The sequence below is a fragment of the Octodon degus genome, unplaced genomic scaffold (genome assembly GCF_000260255.1).
Source record: "Octodon degus isolate 3935 unplaced genomic scaffold, OctDeg1.0 scaffold00418, whole genome shotgun sequence".
NCBI classification, from domain to species: Eukaryota; Metazoa; Chordata; class Mammalia; order Rodentia; family Octodontidae; genus Octodon; species Octodon degus.
In genome coordinates, this window is record NW_004524994.1 from 76,247 (window position 1) to 94,508 (window position 18,262).

Here is an 18,262-nt window from a genome sequence, read left to right on the forward strand (position 1 = left end):
GGAGCTCAGGGAGACTGCGACTGCAGTCCAAGATAAAGCAAGCGCGCCAGCAGAAAGGGCTGGCCACCTCTTCTAGAGAAGAAATCGCGCTTTCGTTTTAAAGCAGATGAGAAAGGACGGTCCGGGTAATCTTTACACCCAGGAGTTTGATTAGTGCGTGCGCCTTTAAGAAGCGGGCTGGAAAACCGAGGGGCGTGGCCATAAGAGCGTGCTCACCCGGGAGCCCGGTGATTGGGCGGAAGGATCGGCCACTTCCGGTTACGTAGGCCCGGCAAGATGGCGGCGCCCAGGGCGGTAGGTGACCGGGGCTCCTAAATGCCCTCAAGTTGATGTCCTCTGTACAGCCTTTGCCTACAAGATCTCTGTCGGCGTTCAGGGGAGCTACGAGTCGTGGGGAGCAGGGACGTCCCCGCTGGGCCCAGCTGTGGGAATATGTGGCTGCCAGGGCCCGGAGGGATCCCTGAAGGGGCGCTGGCGGCGGCGCACCTGCGCGAGTAATAGTGGGAAAGGATTCGGCCGAGCGAAGCCAATGGGAACGAGGAACATGGGCCCGAGAGGCGCGTCCAGCCAATCAGAGGGAGGGATACGAGTGCGCAGACCGTGAGATTAAATCCCAGGATGGAGATAAAAGAATGAATTTGAGGGAAATTCATGGGAGATTTGGGAATTTTGATGGAAAACTAGAAATGGGGTGGGGGCAGTTGGGAGGAACTTGGGAGGTGAATTTGGGTGCTCCAAGAGGAAAATTAAAAGATCAGGATTGACTGATTTTTCAGACAGGGTCTCATGTAGTTCAGGCTACTTTTGAACTCACTGTGTAGCCCAGGCTGGCCTTGAACTCACGGTACTCCTTCTGCCTTAGCATCCCGCGTGCTGGGATAAATAAAGTTCAAGGCCAACCGTAACTACATATCGAGGACCTAGACTCGAACACAGAGAGATCAGAAGCTTATCGCCCACAAGAGATAGTGGGCGAGTTCCAAGAAAGATTTGCGACATCAGGGTGAAAGATTACGGTTTTTTTCATAATGTTTTGAAGACATGGGAAAAGGAAGCAAGTGGAATTCTTATTTCCCGCAATTCTTATTCCTTGTTAATATTCCGGGAACACCTGCGTTGTAACTAAAATTGTACATCCAAGTGGCAAATTGAGCCAGGTATGGTGGCACATGCTTGTGATCCCAGTAATGGAGAGGCTGAGGCAGGAGAATCACTGCAAGTTCGAGGCCAGCCTAGGCTAGTTGTGAATTCAAGGCGAGCCTAAAACCACACGGTGAGATTCTGTTGCAAAAAAGAAAATAAAAAAGGTGCAAATCAACAAGATTGTATATTGTGGCCTTACAGAAATGCCTGTAGTTAGATAAAAATGCCTACATTTTTTTTTTTTTTGAGATAGATCAGGGCACATTTGGAAGGATGAATAGGCCTTTGTATTTTATCTAGTGTTGTTTCTGAGCAGTTTAGCGCAATGCCTTATGTCGGCAGAGAAATTCTGTTGCCAGGAGGTTTAATACTTTTCTCACCAGAAAGAAGATTTGGGTAAAATCAAGGAATAAATTTAGGGAAAATTTAAAGAAATTGAGTTTAAGAATTTTGAGGTGGTGACAACCTGTAATCCCAGCACTTGGGTGGCTGAGACAGGCCAAGGCAAACCTGAACTACATGGGAGACCTTGTCTCAAACAAATAAAAAAGCAGGATCTAGAGGAAGCAAGAGTGAATTTTGTTAAAGAGTTGGGGCAAATTAAGAGGAGGCTTGCAAGAGAGGAAAGAATTTGGGAGCTTCTCCTGGAAGCCACCCTGCTCCATTTCCAGTCCTCCCCTAAAGATTTTCTCCTTGGGTTTGTTGTTCTTTCAAAGAGTGCTGTTCATGGTATTTATTATTTATATTAAATTAAAGGAAGGGGCTGCTGGGAGCATCGCTCAGTGGTAGAGCATGTGCCTATTATACAAGGCCCTGGGTTTTGGTGGTGGTGGTGGTATTGGGAATAGAACTTACCACCTCATGCTTGCCAGGCAGGCACTGTGCCACTGAACTAAATCCCCAGCCTGGCCCTGGGTTTGATCATGAGCACCAACTGTGAAAAACTCAATAATGGTGGTACATACACTCCAGCACTCTGGAGCCTGAGGCAGGAGGTTTGTTGCGAGTTCAAGACCAGCCTGAGCTGCATAGTGAGACTCTGTCTCAAAAAGGCCAATACAGGCTGGGTCCGTGCCAGCTACTGAGACCCAGCATGGGGTGCATGCCTGAATTCCCAGTGCTGAGGAGGCTGAGACCAGAGGATCACTATGAGTCTGAGCTGTATAGCAAGACCCTGTACCAAATAAATAAGTACAAAAATTAATTAATTAATTTTTTAAAAATGTTTTTAAAAGGCCAAAACAAAACTTCAGTAATCAAGATTATATTTGGGAAAAAAGAAATGGCTCATTCAGAAAGACCTCAGCAAAAACTGAATAAAACTAAGGGCCCAGTTTGTGGGAAATTAAATAAGAGAAGTTTGGGAGAAAAATCAGGACTTGGAAAAATTAGAGGAAGAATTCGTGAAAACCAAGAATGTTTGGCTAAATCAAGGAGGGGAATTTAGCACTAAGAAGAACCCTGATAACCTCTGGACAAAACATGGGGACTTTTGGAATCCCAAAGACAGAATCTGGCAGTGGTGTTTTAGTGCTCTGGGTCCTGTGCATACTGGGCAGGTGCTCCACCTCTCAGCTACTCACTGTCCAGCCCAGAGTTTGGAGTTTTAATTTTGTTTTTTGAAACAGGGTCTCATTTTGTAGTTCAGGCTTGCCTTGAACTCGCTACATAGTCTAGGCTGGCCTCAAACTTCCAGTAATCCTGCCCCGGCCTCCCAAGTGCTGGGATCACAAGTGTGCACCAACATGCCTAGCTAGTGATTCTGAAGGAAGAGTTTTGCAGGAAGCAGGGAGTTAAGGTCCGTGGAGCAGGAACTGAGGGGATCTGGCTCCAGACTCAGTCCTTACTCTCCTCCTCCTCCCCAGTTTCTGCACCTGATACCCCTAAAATGGAATTGGGGTGAGAGAGGCTTCCGTGATCTGAGTGGAGTGACAACCCCAGAGGCCAGTCACAGGGGGAGAAGGACACTGCTGCAGTTCCTGTCTGACCATTTCTACGATGTGGAGTTCCTGAGGGAGTACTTCCTTCGGAAGCAGATGCAGAAACTGCACCTGGAAAACGGGTGAGAACTTGAGGCCCGCCAGACCCTGTGGAGACCCTGCTGCTCACCCCAGGCCAGCCAGAGTCCCGCTCTCTCTTTGCCACTCTTGGGCAGCACTGCTTTTATGGCCAGGCTTGCTAAGCCTTTCATCTTGTTCTCTGGCCCCAAAATGCTCTGGCTCATATAGTGGTCTGTTGTTGCCACCCTCAACTGGGGGCCTTGTTTGCATCTTAGATCTCATATGGCTGAAACCAGACCTGCATTTCTCCCTGAAAAGTCTGCTCACCCCGAGCTTCCCCCATCCCAAGAACAGGGGTCATTGTCCACCCAGTTCTGGTGTCCTTCCTGCTGGGTATGGTAGCGTATGCCTATAATCCCAGTGTTCAGGAGGCTGAGGCAGGAGGATCACTGGGAATTTGAGACCAGCCTGGCCTATATAGTGAGCTTAAGGCCACCCTGAACTCTGTCCCAAAAATATATAAAGAAATACTGTCAGTAAAGGAATCCTCTGATTACTCTCGGAGTTTCTCAGCTAACATCCTGTCCATCAGTTCTAGAATATTCCACATGTGACCACTGTCACATTTACTAACCTTGGGCCTTCATCTCAAGGTTGTATTGCTGTCGTAATCTCTTGATCTTGTACTTCCTGTTCTCTACTGCAGTCAACAAAGCAGCTGATGGATTCTTAAGAAAGAAAAATAAAAGGGGCCAGGATCTAACTCAGTGGTGGAGCACTTGCTTAGCATGATTGAGATCCTGAGGTTGAACCTGATACCCCCAAAAGAAAGAAAAGAAAATTTTAGCCAGGCACGGTGGCACCTATAACCTCAGCTTTCTGGGAGATTGAAAGATTGACAGTTTGAGCCCAGCCTGGGCAACTCAGCAAGTTAGTGAAATCTTGAGTCTAAATAATTACAGGGGGGCTGGTGAGATGGCTCAGTGGTCTAAAGCACCTACTTGGAACAAACTTCACAAAGCACAGGGACCACGGTTCGATCCCCCAGCACCACATGCCAGCCAGCCCTGCCCCCTGGTGGGCTGAGCTGGCCACACACACACACACACACACACACACACACACACATAAAAATAAATGTTTTTTTAAAAATAAATAAATAATTACAGGGTGGGGGCCGGGGAGATAGCTCAGTGGAATAAGTACTTCCCTGGCAAGCGCAAAGGCCTGAGTTCAATCCCTGGTTCCACCAAAAATAAATAAATACAGGGTGAAGATGCACCCAGCCAGCCCTGTGGTATGACCAACAAAAATAAAACAGTAAGCATTACAACTCTGCTTTAAACTTCCGATTGCAACTAGAATGAGAAGTGCTCTCCAAGGCCTGAACCCTGGCCCCCCACTGAGCCCTGAGACCCCACAAGGGCCGCCTCTCCCCTCTGCTGACACAGCGCTCCAGCGCCCTACTGATGTGGCCTTCCTAATGCCAGTCTCTGAACCTGTGACCTGGCAGCTCCTTGCCTTGACCTCATTCCTTCTCGCCATTCAAGTCTAAATCTCACCATTTCAGAAGCATATTTAAATGCGAAAGTAGATTAGCCTCTGCCATCCCTGCTGTCCTACAGAACTGGTAGATCACAGCCACAGCTGTTTCCTGGTTTGTTATCTGCCTCCCAGTCAGGGGCTCAACAGGGCTGGGGGCAGTGATGGATGCTTATCCGCTTAGCGGTCTGAGCTACCACTGTGTGTACAGTGCTCAGCAAATGCCTGTTCACAGTGCTGAGCCAGCCACTGAAACTAACAGAGATGTGCTGCTGGGCCCGCCTGCACGTCTGCCTGGTGCCCTGAACTCTGCCCCTCAGCAGCCCTGGGGAGGGGTGTGGCGCCCCACGGCCTCATCTTTAGTATCTTTTTCTCGGCAGATCCTACATTCGCGTCCAGAACAAATATGGCCCAGATATTGCAGGAGCCTACTTCATCCTGAAGCATGGAGGAGCCGTCAAGTATGACAGCAGAGGTTTCTGCTAAGGGGGTGGGGGCAAGGGTGTTGTAGACCAGCCTCTGCATTCCCATGCACTTCCCTATGATCCCCCATCTCTGCCTCTGAATGGCTATGGAGCAAGAGACTTATTCCTGGGCTTTCTGTTCTGTCATCCATAAAATGCAATGGTAAATTATAGCTAGCTACAAAATTTGCTGTAACAATGGATTTGCAACCTGAACACAGGCCTAGAATAGCATATGTGATCAGTAAAAGTAGCCAGGAGTATTACACGGGCCTAGAATAGCATATGTGATCAGTAAAAGTAGCCAGGAGTATTACACGGGCCTAGAATAGCATATGTGATCAGTAAAAGTAGCCAGGAGTATTGGTGGGTACGTGCGCTCCCAGCTACTTGGGAGGCTGAGGAAGGGGGATTGCTTGAGCTCAGGAATTCAAGGCCAATGTGAGCAATACAGTGGGATCCTGTTTCAGAAAACAAGTGTTTTTCCTTTTATTGCCCCCTTTTTCCTTCTTGCCTTTCTTTCTTGCTTTCTCCCTTTTATTTGTCCCTTCTATTCAGAAAGATAGAACCCCCATAGGTTTCATCTGCCCCTCCTGTTTGTCAATTAAAATTTCCATTTGGTTCGAGCACCCACAAGCAGCCTCCTCAGAACAGGACAGTAGCACCCTCAGCCAGCTGATGTATGGAAGCGCACCAGCCTGTGCAGTCCTGCGGTGGGTCAGGCACCTGCTGACACTCCCTTCTGGCCGCCTCCAGGTTCCGAGACATGGAATGGGTCAGGTCAGATGAGTGGAGGCATTTCATCGCCGGGGTCTCCAAGTTCCAGGCAGTGCCCGTGGAGGCTGTGGATGCCAGTGGCTGTGCCATCAATTACGATGGCCTAGGCAACCTCTGTAAGAGGGCTTAGGGGTGGGGGCAGGGAAGCCTCAGACTTCCCATTTGGTGGTGGCTCCGGAAAGAACCCATGGCATAACCTTGTCTTCCTGTAGTGTCCCTGAAGGAGCTCCGGTCCCTGTCACTGCAGCGTTGTCCCCATGTGGATGACTGGTGCCTCAGCCGCCTCTACCCCCTGGCCAGTTCTCTGCAGGAGCTGTCTCTGGCTGGCTGTCCCCGGATCTCCGAAAGGGGCCTTGCCTGCCTCCACCACCTCCAGTGAGACCACAGCACAGGCTGGGCCCAGGGCCCCTTCCACCCAGCGTGGGGGGCCACCAGGCGGGTGGGGGTGCTGTTGGGCAACTGCCGTTTCCTTCCTCCTTCCCAGCCCTAGAGAAGGCAGAGAGTGCATAGAGGAGCAGACAAAGCCTGTGAGAATTAAAAGACTCCTGGTTTTTCTTTCTCTTTTAATGAAGCCTCCACAGCATACACTGTTGTCGAACAGTGGAAGCTGGAAGCACATATTTGTAGCTAATGAAGTGGATTTCATCTTAGCTATAGATTTGATTTTGGAGCTAGGGATGTAGCTCAGTGATAGAACACTTGCCTAGCATGCACAAAACTGTGGCTTCCATCCCCAGCAATGACCCCCCAAAAAAAACTTAGGAAACTAGGGGCCTTAGTTAGGGCCGGACTCTCTACACACACCTGCATGCACACGCATGCACAAGGCCATGTCCTCAGCCTCCTGCCCTTTCCCCTTTCAGAAACCTCCACAGACTGGACATCTCAGACCTCCCTGCCGTGAACTTCCCGGGCCTCACTCAGATCCTGGTGGAGGAGATGCTGCCCAACTGTGAGGTCGTGGGGATGGACTGGGCCCAGGGCCTGAGGCAGGGGCCAGATGAGCAGCCTCAGGATGCAGCAGGCCCCATCCCTGTCGAGCCCCTGGCCCCTGGGTCCAGGCAACCCCTGTGCAATTCCTGATGGCTTCCTACTCTGTGCCTTCCAAGTTGGCATTCATTCAGCACTGGTCATGGGCGCTGGCACACCAGAGGGAAAGACAGTGTGAAGCTAGAGTATCTGTTGCTGGTTGCCTGTGGGCAGCAGCCTCCTCGCCTGTCATCTGGTCTGGCTGTCCTCTCCACACAGCCCCCTCCTGCCTCACCAGCTGTTAGGACATGGGCTGCGCTTGTCTCCATACTTTCCCACATGCAACCCACCATTGTGTTTGAGGGTGGCCATGTAAGGTCAGAAGGACCTGACAGACCCGAGATGCTGCTGGCACCTGGCAGCAAGGGCCTCTCCCTGTGCAGGAGTGGCCAGCTCAGGTCCACCTGTTTATCATCCTCAGCCCTTGGTCTCTAAATGCCAGTAGCCCCCCAGTTCCTGTGGTGTGGCTGGTTATTAATTTATTAGCTTTAAGTTTCACATTCAGCTTTTTTCTGCTGCTGTGTGAAAATTGAGCTGGGGCTTTGGACTTACTTCCTTTGCCAACTGGTACAATAGGCTTCGCCAACAGAAGATGCTGGAGACTATTCCAGGAGGAAACGTGTAGTGCTGTGTGCCCCATGCAACTGAGCTCCAGGTTTGGGCCACAGGGTAAGTGGCTCCCCACAGCCCTGCAGTTTCTTCAAGGTGCAGCCCTCCCGGAGGCTCCTCAGCCACCCAGCTGGATTTCCAGTCATTTCAGAGGCATTTACCAATGAACTCTTGTGATTCTACTTCACTGTGGAATAATCCTTTATATTAAAATTTTCATTAAACTACTGTGTAGTTTTTCTCTCCTTACTGGTTCCAGACTTACCCAGAATCTGTTCCTGGAATGTGCCAGGACACGGTCTCCTGAGGTGGAATTTGGGAGTGGTTTGGTTGCTCGAGTGCAGTCCAGGGCAGTGGGGAGCCAACAGTCCCCGCTATGCAGGCACAGCACAGCACAGCCGAGGTACATGGCTCGGCCCCTGTGAGCCCTGTGCCCGACAGCTGTGGCAAGACAGACAATTCTAAAGACCAAGGTAGTGGGTGGATTCTTGGGGTGCTCCTAAGTGCCTACAATGACAAGCGAGCATCTCTTCAGCTGCCATCTGAAAACAGCCCAGAAGTTCTTTGGAATGGGTCATCCGGCTGGGTAAAGAAGACCTCAAACCTCAAAAGTCACACTGAGCACCCCTTCCCAAGGCCATGGTACCTTGTACGGATGACCTCGCCTTTAAAGAGGAAACGCTCTTCAGACTCGAGCACCCCATGCTGCCACCAGGCCCATAAATACCTGGGAACTGAGGCCAGTAGATTTCAGAGGGGTGCAACTTACTCAAAAAACAAGACTGTAAACCAAAGTGTAGACAGAGCCCTGGGAAATGTGTGCAGGAGTGGATCCTAGAGGTGTTGAGACTAACGAGTAAATGTAACACTAGCTTGGGCCAAATTCACCAGATGGGGGTGCTTACTAGAGATGCCAGATTTATTTTTCGTGTATTTGGTACAGGGTCTTGATACGCAGCTTGGACTCGTAGTAGATCTGTGTTCAGCCTCTCCAGCGCCGGGATTACAGCCATGGATCTGTGCATCACCGTGCTCAGGCTCTTGCTGGCTCAGAGCGCCCCAGGGGTGGGGCCCGCACAGCATTCAGGACCAGGGATCGAAACCCTGGTCCCTGCACTTGCCAAAGCAGGGACTTAGTCTGCTGAGCTATCTTGCTGGCCCCTACATATTCCAGATTTAATAATTTACCTGTGCATCTGCGAGTGGTTTTAATAGTTATTTGGTTGGCTGATCAGAACTTGGAGTCAATAGTATTCTACAGTTGAGAAGCCAAGAGACCAGAAGTGCCCAGGCATAACCAGGCATAACATGGGTGCAGGAATCCAGGACCTTAATTACAGAGACTGAGCACAGCTCACCCACCTACCCCCTATGTGTGATCCCCTTCCCTCCCCGCCAACAAATTTTAGTATGTTTCCCTCATTATACAGTCTCATAGTATAATCACTATTGTGTGGCAGTGGTGATAGTACAAGGGGTTGGATGCAGCGGCACTCTCCACTGAGCTATATCCCTCAATATGCAGCTTGGACTCGTAGTAAATGTTTTCAGCCTCTCCACCACCATGCTCCGGCTCTTTCACTGGCTCAGAGCACCCCAGGGGTGGGGCCCGCACAGCATTCAGGACCAGGGATCAAACCCTGGTCCCTACACTTGCCAAAGCAGGGACTTAGTCCGCTGAGCTATCTTGCTCCAACTCTCCCCAACCCTGTCTTTTTTTTTTTTTTAAGACTCAATCTCCCTAACTTGCCCAGGCTATCTTGAATTTGTGATTCTCCTGCTTCACTTCCCTAGTGCTAGGATTACAGGCATGAACCACATCACTGTTTGTGTGGACTGTTCCCTGTTCCAGGTACTGTGTTGTCTCTCTGCTGACTGGATCCAGACTGATACAGAACAGTCCTGCGACAGCCTCCCCGAGGCCCCAGAGGGGGCAGTGCCACCTTAGTCCAGGGCCTCTGCAGCCGCGGAGGAAACGAGATGAGCCAGGAGAGCTCATCCTGACCCTTTTTCTAACCTGGGGTGAGGTATGCTGCCTTGCCCAGTCCCTGGCTGTCTTCCCCACTCTAGCTTTTATTCCATTAGTATTCACCAACCGCTCCTTCCTCACTGCTTCTTCCATCTGTTTCCCTTGGGTTCCATTATTTAAACTTGAAAGGTAGAAATCAGCGCTGGACAGATAATAAGCTACAGTCGACAGGCGGGCTGGGTTCCTGATATAGTCCCTTTCCAAGCCAGGTGGGATGAAGGGGTCAGTTCTGGCTCAGTGGGCGGCCCAAGTCACACCCCAGATCCCAAGAGGTCTGGGACCAGGAGGCCCCAACCCGCCAGTCTCCCCAGATAGCTGGTGCAGCCCCAACAGGGGCAGCCCCAGGAGGGCAGGGATGTAAACACAGGCAGGCTCCCTCTCCAGTCCCAGGAGGCTGGAGCAAGCTGCTGGAGCCAGACAAGGGCAGGGGAGGGAGTGGGGACCAAGAACTTCAGTGCGGCCCCCACACGTCTATCACCCCCTTCTCGGCTCCCCTGAACCTACCTAACGCTGGGGCCCTTTCCCCTGGCTCTCCCAGGTCCTCTCCCTGGGTCAGGTCGGGGTTCTGCCTCCCTCCACCTGCCTTTCAATTCTGCCCCTGAGCCAGAGGACTTCCTGGTCATGACTCCTCTCCCGCCCCTCCACTGGCAGCCAGGTCTTCTCTCAGGTCTCCTCTCCCTGCTGTCTCTCCCTCTCCTCTAAAGTCCCAGCCTATCACCCCCTGTGCTGACTCTGGGCAACAACCGCGGGTAAACATCCCTATCTCTGGCAGCCGATCCATCCCCACTCAGCACATTCACGCCTGCTCCTGGCTTTGGCCCCGCGCCAAACCCTCAGCCTCCGGCCCCGTCCTTCCTTCTTGGGGCTCGGCCTTTCTCTGGTCACTCTGACACCAGGCAGCATGGCTCAGGCCCGGCTTTGGCCTCATCCTCCCTCTGGCTCTTGTCCGGGTCCCAGGACCGCCCCTGCAGGGCCCTCGCGGTCCCCGTCTGTGCGGTAGCCACTCCGCACCTCTCCTGCCGCACCTCTCCTGCCGTCTCTGGAGAAAACCAGTCCTAACACGCTGCGCCCGCCCCCTCCCAGGTCTGCCTCCCGCTCCCTCCCGCCGCGGCCCCGCCCCGGCCCCTGGGGCCCTCCCGCCCGCGCTGCGCCCGCCCCTCTGGACTGGCAGCACCGGGCTGGGCTGGCAGCCTGCGACGGGAGGGAGCCGAAGCAGGGCCTGACCAGAGGCCCGGCGGCGCCGAAGCTGGGATTTGGCAGGAGCCGGACCCAGAGGTACAGCGGAGCCGAGCGTCCAGGCCCTGGGGTGGGGCTGAGTTTCTATGAAGTGAAAGGAGCTCACCTAGGGAGCAGGGGATCAGTGATCCCGACTCCTGGGGACCGGGATTTGAATGGGGAGAGGAGCTGGTAAGAAAGGCGGTGGGGTGGAGCGGAACAGGCGGAACTTCTGGGCTTCTGGAAAGGTGGATAAATAATGGGGGCTCCTTAAGTCTAGGAAAAGATGACAGCTGGGTCCCTGGGGAGGGGGCTGCTTAGGGCCAGGAACTGAGAGCAGCCATTGCTGGGGGTAGCCGAGGCTGCAGGAGGCTGCATGCTGGGGTCCGGCGGGGCCTCCTGTGGCCCAACCGTGCCCGCATCCCAGAGCCCTCCAAAGCCCTCCGTGGCTCCCTTGCAGCTCCCACAGCCGCCCCCTCCCTGGGCCAGGTCATGCGCTGCTCCAAGTGCCTGCTCTGCCTGTCAGCGCTGCTCACACTCCTGGGCCTCAAAGTGTACATCGAGTGGACAGAGTCCCGGGTTAAGGCATACCCAGAGCCCCGGGGTACTCTGCTGGACCCCACGGCCGCCAGCTCGGAGCCCACCCTGCCGGCCAACCTCTCAGCCCGCCTAGGCCAGACTGGCCTACTACCTTCAGCTTACTGGAACCAGCAGCAGTGGCGGCTGGGGACCCTGCCCAGTGAGGACAGCACTGAGACAGGGGGCTGCCAGGCTTGGGGTACTGCTGCCGCCGCTGAGATCCCCGACTTTGCCTCCTACCCTGAAGACCTTCGTCACTTCTTGCTGTCAGCAGCTTGCCGGAGCTTTCCACAGTGGCTGCCTGCGGGTGAAGACAGCCAAGTGGCCAGCTGCTCCAGTGCTGACGTCCCTTACTTACTGCTGGCTGTCAAGTCGGAGCCTGGACGTTTTGCACAACGCCAGGCTGTGAGGGAGACATGGGGCAGTGCAGCCCCTGGGATCAGGCTGCTCTTCTTGCTGGGGTCCCCGGTGGGCAAGGAGGGACCTGACCTACGTGCACTGGTGACCTGGGAGAGCCGTCGCTATGGTGACCTGCTGCTCTGGGACTTCTTTGATGTCCTCTATAACCAGACACTCAAAGACCTGCTGCTACTAACCTGGGTGGGTCACCACTGCCCTGATGTGAACTTTGTCCTGCAAGTTCAGGATGATGCCTTTGTGCACATCCCTGCCCTGCTGGGTCACCTGCAGTCCCTGCCACCTACTTGGGCACGAAGCCTCTATCTGGGTGAGATTTTTACCCAGGCCAAGCCTCTCCGGAAGCCTGGAGGGCCTTTCTATGTGCCTGGATCCTTCTTTGAGGGCGACTACCCAGCCTATGCAAGTGGTGGTGGCTATGTCATTGCGGGGCGCCTGGCTCCCTGGCTCCTGCAGGCAGCAGCCCGTGTCGCACCCTTTCCTTTTGATGATGTCTACACTGGTCTCTGCTTCCGTGCTCTGGGCCTGGTGCCCCGGGGCCACTCAGGCTTCCAAACAGCCTGGCCAACATACCGTATCATGGATGCCTGCACTCTTCGAGGCCTGCTGCTTGTGCGACCCTTCAGCCCCCAGGACACTATCCGGCTCTGGAAGCAACTTCGGAGCCCAAAGCTCAAGTGCGACCCTCATTGGTAGTGGGGTGGGGGCAGGCTGGACCCTGACATCTGCCTGCCCAGCCCCTCTGTTCAGGCCTGGATGGGGGGCTGAGGTCCTAGAAAAGGACTGCAAGGGCACCTCCTGGGCCCTTTCTGGGGAAGGACAGGGCAGACAGGACAAAACAGCAGACTGTTTTAAGTCTTTCTGTTTTTGAAAAATATGCACTTCCCACTGTGAGGCCTAGAGTTGTTTTTGTGTCTGTGGGGCTCTGGAGTGGTACTGAGGAGGGCTCAGCTGTGCCCTGACCTCCACACAAGGCACTCTCCCTCCTGGGCAGGGCAGCACCATCCCGCAGAGGAGCGGGGGACCATTTGCTAAAGCAGCAAACATTTCCAGGGGAAGAAGTAGCATAAGGGTTTGGGCCTTACTTATCTAAAGTGGAGATACTGGGGTCCCAAATCAATCATGCTGGACTCTACCCCAAACTCCAGGAAACAGACCAGAGGAGGTAAACAGCCAAATGCAGAGCCACAGTTTATTCACTCTGCTGACTGCCCATCCGGCCAGCAGAGGGGCTTCTGGTCCAAGGGGCCCCTGCCAGCCCTTGGGAGAAGGCACTGTAACAGCAGACGAAGGGGGCTGACTGAGCCTCGGCCACACTGACAATGCTGGCCCCCAAGTTTAGCAGCCTGGAGTACCAAGGTGGAGAGCAAGAGCCTCTCCACTATAGCTTGGGTGGCTGCTGCTATTTTAGGGGAGCTGGCTAGAGAGCTTCCTGACAGCCTTCCCACCTCCACTCAGAGCAGAGCTGCCCCTCAGGATAGCCAGGCCTCACTTGTCATAGTGGTCCAGGGGATAGTGCTCCCCATAGGTCTGCAGGTGCCGGGCCAGAGACTCCTGCTGCTTGCGGAGCTGGGCAGGCATCTCCTGGTACACATCAGAGAAGAGCAGGTTGGGGTTGGGCTTCAGCTTCCGCTCAGCCTGCTCGAAGGCCTCTATCACCTGGGAGAATGAGAGGGCAGAAGGCAGCAGGCTGCACTCCCGCCCTGTCGGCCCTCCCTGTGGAACCTCAGCCAGGGGTTAACCATGAAGGCTGTGTTCCCATCTGGACAACAGCAGTGACAGCAGTATCCTGAATAGCAGCAGCTCCATCCCTGGCGGGGACCAGGTGCTACCCTGAGTGCGTGGACTCTTTCCTTTATGCCTCACAAGCCCTGGGTTGCAGGCAACCCTTTGAGATGAGAACCAAGGGCATAGGAAGGGTCTTGCCTTCAAGGAAGCAGCTGGACAGAGCTGGGACCAGGACGAGTACTTGCTGCCTCTGGGCAGGACACTCTCACCACACAAGGAACTAAGTCCCTTGCCCTCAAACCACCTTATCAGATGTGCCCCGAGAGGTGAGAAAGTGTGCAGACAGTTTGCTCAGGATGCAGGGCAAGGATGCAGCTGAGATGAACTGGGCAGCCTGGCTTCACAAGCTGCACCTGGGGACAGGGCTAGGTTACCTGAGCCTCCAGTCTGACAACTCCTGAGCCAGTGCCCCCATCCTCCCAGGGTTCTCCTTGTACAGTAGCCCCTCCAGCGTATGCCCTACCTTCTTGCGCGACTGCTTCCGCCAGGCCTTCTCCTGCTCCTCATCCCACCAGCCGCGGCTCACCAGGTAGTGCCTCAGCCGTGAGATGGGGTGGTCCTGCTTGTCCCAATAATTCACCTCGTCCACTGAGCGGTACGCTGAGCTGTCGTCACTGGTGCTGTGGTGCCCAATCCTGCACGAGGGGGCCTGGGTGAGCGTGGGTACCGTGAGGTCATAGTCAGGTTGGAGGGAGGAGTGCCAGGGAGCAAAACAAACAGAGCAAAGACAAGGAAGGGGATACTGTACAGGGTAATGAGGCCATGTTTTGGGGATGGTGACATGAGAGATGAAAAGTGGCTATCAGCTGAGGACAGTGGTGGGGAGAAGCAGGCACCTGTACGTCATGGCTTCAATGAGGAAGGGCTGGTTCTCTGCCACAGCCCGGCGCCGGGCCTCCTTGGTGGCGTTGTACACTGCGAACACGTCATTGCCATCCACACGGATGGACATGATGCCATACCCAGGGCCTCGGGCTGCAATGCCATCCCCACGGTACTGCTCGTAGGTGGGCGTGGAGATGGCATAGCCATTGTTCCGGCAGAAGAAGATGATGGGGCACTCAAGGGTGGCAGCAAAGTTGAAGCCGGCGTGGGCATCCCCCTCGCTGGCTGCCCCCTCACCGAAATAGCAGATGACGGTCCTATTGGCATTGGCTCGCTTGGCCGCGTAGGCTGCCCCTACCGCTGCAGGGAGAGGAGAAGGTGGTGAGCACAAGCAGAGCACACACATTCGCTGCCCCACAGCCGGGGCTTGGGCTCAGGCTGGCTGTCCCCAGGCACCAAGGGGAAGGCCCCCTAGTCTCCCCAGCCCAGCCTTCTCCCTGCTCAACCCAGAGCAGATGCCTGGGCCCATCACACACACGCACGCACGCATGCACACACGCATGCACATATGCACACACACCTCCAGGTGCCCACCTCACTCCCTCCTCACTCCCCTTGGCCTGTACGTTAATGTTACTTTCCCTGATGTTTTTCTGAGGCGCCCCTGTTCCCTGGGGATGCAGCAGCTCTCACACAGTCTGGATGCTGCCTCTTCACCCTACTTCCTGTCACCTCCACCCCAACATTAGCAGCAGCGTTTCAAAGCTGTGTCTCTTTGGTTCACTGATCCTACAGTAGCACCTGTCACAAAGCAGGGGCTCTTTACATTCGCCAAATGAGGGACTCAGTGTACCCAAAAATGGAAGGTTAGGCCAGGGGCAGCCGTTGGAAACCCTTCTCACCTTAGCTTGAGGCCACCTCCTGAGAGAACACTTCCCACCCTGCTCCCAGGAAGCTGCCACTGCCCTCTGTTCCCCAGGTCATTAAGCTGGAGTGCCACAGCTGTGAGGCCTGGGGAAGCACCTAGCTGCCCTGGCTAGTCCCCTGACCAGGCTGCAGACCCCACAGGCAGCAAGGAGTCCAATTTCTTGGTCCCTGCCATATGCAGGGAACTAGGGGTGGGCTCTGGGAATCTGCTTGGCTCTAAGAGCTAAGGCTGACAAGAGAACTTGGGCTCTGGGTTCCCAATATCCATGACTCAAGTTCCTGCCTGAGTGCTATAAGACCTTCAGGCAGCCCCTCCCCTCTGCCTTCAATTCCCTCTTTATAACAGAACAACAGCAGGCAATAAACTTTATTCCTATGGCCATAGACAAGTGTTCTAGTACATAAGAAAACAAAGCACGAGCACCATGCTGGATCCTGGGGCACACTCAGGACATGCCAGCCCTGTGTGTGAGCAGGCAGGGCAGTGGGTAAGAGTCCCGGAAATGGGGTGTTGCCCATCTGGCTCAAGGAAGCTGAACAGGGTGGGGACAACACCAGGGCACTCCTCTGAAGGATTCTAAACAAGAACTATTGTGTGAGTCCAGAGCATAGGCCAGGTTCTGGGTGGTGCCCACTCAAGAAAGCTGGACCCTACACAGGGACGTGACATGGGTCACTGTGCATGAGGCTCAGGGCATGCATCCTTACCCTGAGGGATTTGTGTGGCCAGCGGAGAGGAGATAGTGACAAAGTGGCGCTCTTTGCAGCCATAGTGGACAGGCATCTGGCGGCCCTTGCCTGGGTCACTGATGTTGCCATAGCACTGGGCCATGAACAGCTCCAGAGGGTAGTCCCGGTACATCAGCACTCCTGGAGGGGACAAGACAGTGTGGGCCTAGAGGTGCTGCATGAGGGACACGGGTCAGCCTAGCTCTGGGAGTAACCCAGCACGAGCCCCCTATTGCCCAGGGTTTCCGACTCCCCATCTGTGCAGAAAGAAGCAGACAGGAACAGGGGAGACAAACGGGTGCTCATGGGAATCTCAGTGGCACCACAGGTATGAACTGGAAGACCACCTGGAAAGCACAGGCCTGGCTCAAAAGCGAAGCCAAGGGTCAGCTCAGGCAATCTAGGTTTCCAAAAGTGGCAGAAGTTCAGTGTGGTGCTGGGGATGGGCTCCAGGGCGTCGGGCATATTGAACAGGCTCTCTCAACCACCGAGCTAGACCACAGCTGTAGACTGCTCCCTTTCCCTTCCCTGTTTTCTTTTTTCTCTCTTTCTTAATAAGAAAAATAGATTTTTTTAAAAAGCATTTTTGCTAGGTGTGGGGGCACACACCTATAACCCCAACTTTTAGGAGGCTGCGGCAGAAGGAACACCACCACGAGTTTGAAACCAGCCTGGATGACAAAGTGATTTCAAGGCCTGCCTGAACTACATAGAGACCCTGTCTCAAAAAAAAAGTATTTTCAACTAATTCAGTAACTTTAAATAAATCCTGCTGCCCAAGGAAATATTCTCCTGGCTTACAGCAATAAAACTCTTTTTTCAAACAAAAGCCCCAGTGAATGCCAGCTCATTATCAAAAGGAACCACCCAGTGGAAGACCTGTTTGCCAAGCTAGACGGGAGGATGGGCCTGAAGTTGTCCTAGGACCAACTAGGACCCTGTGCCCCACCTGAGAAGGGGGGCAACTTCACACCCACACCACTGGACAGCCCTGGGGATCAGCCATAGCCCATGGCCTCCTCTGAGGGCAAGAGCTCACATAGAGCTGTTCCTAAATGCTTTCATTCCTGAAGAGCTCTTCCTTCAGATGAAAATTTAATGGGGTCAAACACATAACATGAGGCACATGCTTCCCAAATGACAACTGCAAACATGAAGACAGTGCTGATCTGCGGTTCTTACAGTAACTCTGTGACCCTTCATAATGCTCCTATTTGGCCAGGCGGGAGCCTCCTTCCAGCTATAGAAGAGCAAACCCAGACCACAGTTCTCTCATAACCAGCTCCACAGAGCCACTAAGTGGCAGGGGAGGGAGCTGACCAAATGCAACACATATAGTGCACATCTGCGCCTGGGAAAGCCAAGAAGGGACATATTCCTGCTAATCCTTAAGGGCAGTCCTCAAACACTGACAGAGGAACTGCTCAGAGCAGCTCAGACAACCAGCTTTGAAATGATGCCCTTCTGACATTTTAGTCAGGATCAAGCACACCTTCAATATTCACCTTCAGCACATCATTAGCTACGCTCTGCCACACGCCTCTAAACAGACATAATACAGATTCACACATTAACGTGACCACATACATGAAAAACACTAGAAGAGGAGATGCTCAGGTAGGAGGGGGAAGGGAACCTTGTGGAGGGATAAAGGTGCTCCAAGCAGTCCCCCAAGACACTGTCATCAGGCCCCCTCAAATGTGGTCTTAGAAAACGAAAATGTGGTCTGAGGTCCTCCCACATGAAAATCACTGGGCTGGGGACAGGAGATCTTAAAAATACAGGTTCTCAACTGGGAGTGGTTGTACATGTCTTTACTCCAGCACTCAGGAGGCCGAGGCACGACTGTGAGTTCAAGGTCAACCTCCACGCCTTAGCAAGATCCTGTGCCAAAAAACCAAAACCAAGCAAACCTGGCATGGAAGCAGCTGCCATAATCCAGGAACTCTGGGAGGCTGAGGCAGAAGGACCACAAGTCTGAGTCCACCCTGGGCAACTTAGCAAGACCCTGTCTCAAAATAAAAAAAGGGCAGTGGGGGTGGTGATGGTGGGGTGGTGTGTGATTCACATTCCGTGGGTTTAATCCCCCAATAACCATACACTAAGAAATTTAACAAGAGTCTCAGGGCTGGGGTGTTGCTAAGGCACAGCATTTACCTAGCAGACACAAGGCCGTGAGGTTCCAACCA

General features: G+C 53.7%; 3 protein-coding genes across 6 annotated transcripts in view; 2 read left to right on the top strand and 1 right to left on the bottom strand.

Moving 5' to 3' along the window:
* The first annotated feature begins 243 nt into the window (after positions 1 to 243).
* Positions 244 to 7,792, top strand: Dmac2 (distal membrane arm assembly complex 2). Its single transcript, XM_004648486.2, has 6 exons — positions 244 to 294; positions 3,009 to 3,205; positions 5,066 to 5,146; positions 5,906 to 6,042; positions 6,139 to 6,301; positions 6,790 to 7,792. The coding sequence occupies exons 1-6, from the start codon at positions 277 to 279 to the stop codon at positions 7,007 to 7,009; spliced, it is 816 nt and encodes a 271-aa protein (XP_004648543.1). The 5' UTR covers positions 244 to 276; the 3' UTR covers positions 7,010 to 7,792.
* A 2,127-nt stretch (positions 7,793 to 9,919) lies between these two features.
* B3gnt8 (UDP-GlcNAc:betaGal beta-1,3-N-acetylglucosaminyltransferase 8) lies at positions 9,920 to 12,698 on the top strand. 4 transcript variants are annotated; one of them, XM_023708626.1, is made up of 2 exons: positions 9,920 to 11,000; positions 11,298 to 12,698. In XM_023708626.1, exon 2 carries the CDS (start codon positions 11,301 to 11,303, stop codon positions 12,498 to 12,500), a length of 1,200 nt encoding a protein of 399 aa, XP_023564394.1. In that variant the 5' UTR covers positions 9,920 to 11,000; positions 11,298 to 11,300; the 3' UTR covers positions 12,501 to 12,698. The 4 variants fall into 4 exon arrangements, with proteins under 4 accessions (XP_023564394.1, XP_023564392.1, XP_023564393.1 ...); XM_023708624.1 differs by having other exon boundaries at positions 9,921 to 11,000; positions 11,269 to 12,698; XM_023708625.1 differs by having other exon boundaries at positions 9,921 to 10,868; positions 11,269 to 12,698.
* Positions 12,699 to 12,969: 271 nt separating this feature from the next.
* The window catches only part of Bckdha (branched chain keto acid dehydrogenase E1, alpha polypeptide), a 28,894-nt gene continuing 23,601 nt past the window's right edge, over positions 12,970 to 18,262 (bottom strand). Inside the window, exons 5-8 of the mRNA XM_004648468.2 lie at positions 16,053 to 16,214; positions 14,429 to 14,777; positions 14,056 to 14,227; positions 12,970 to 13,463 (exon numbers count right to left, since the gene is read on the bottom strand). Of these exons, the coding sequence (XP_004648525.1) occupies positions 13,293 to 13,463; positions 14,056 to 14,227; positions 14,429 to 14,777; positions 16,053 to 16,214 (854 nt within the window). The 3' untranslated portion in view covers positions 12,970 to 13,292. The remainder of the gene's footprint in view (positions 13,464 to 14,055; positions 14,228 to 14,428; positions 14,778 to 16,052; positions 16,215 to 18,262) is intronic.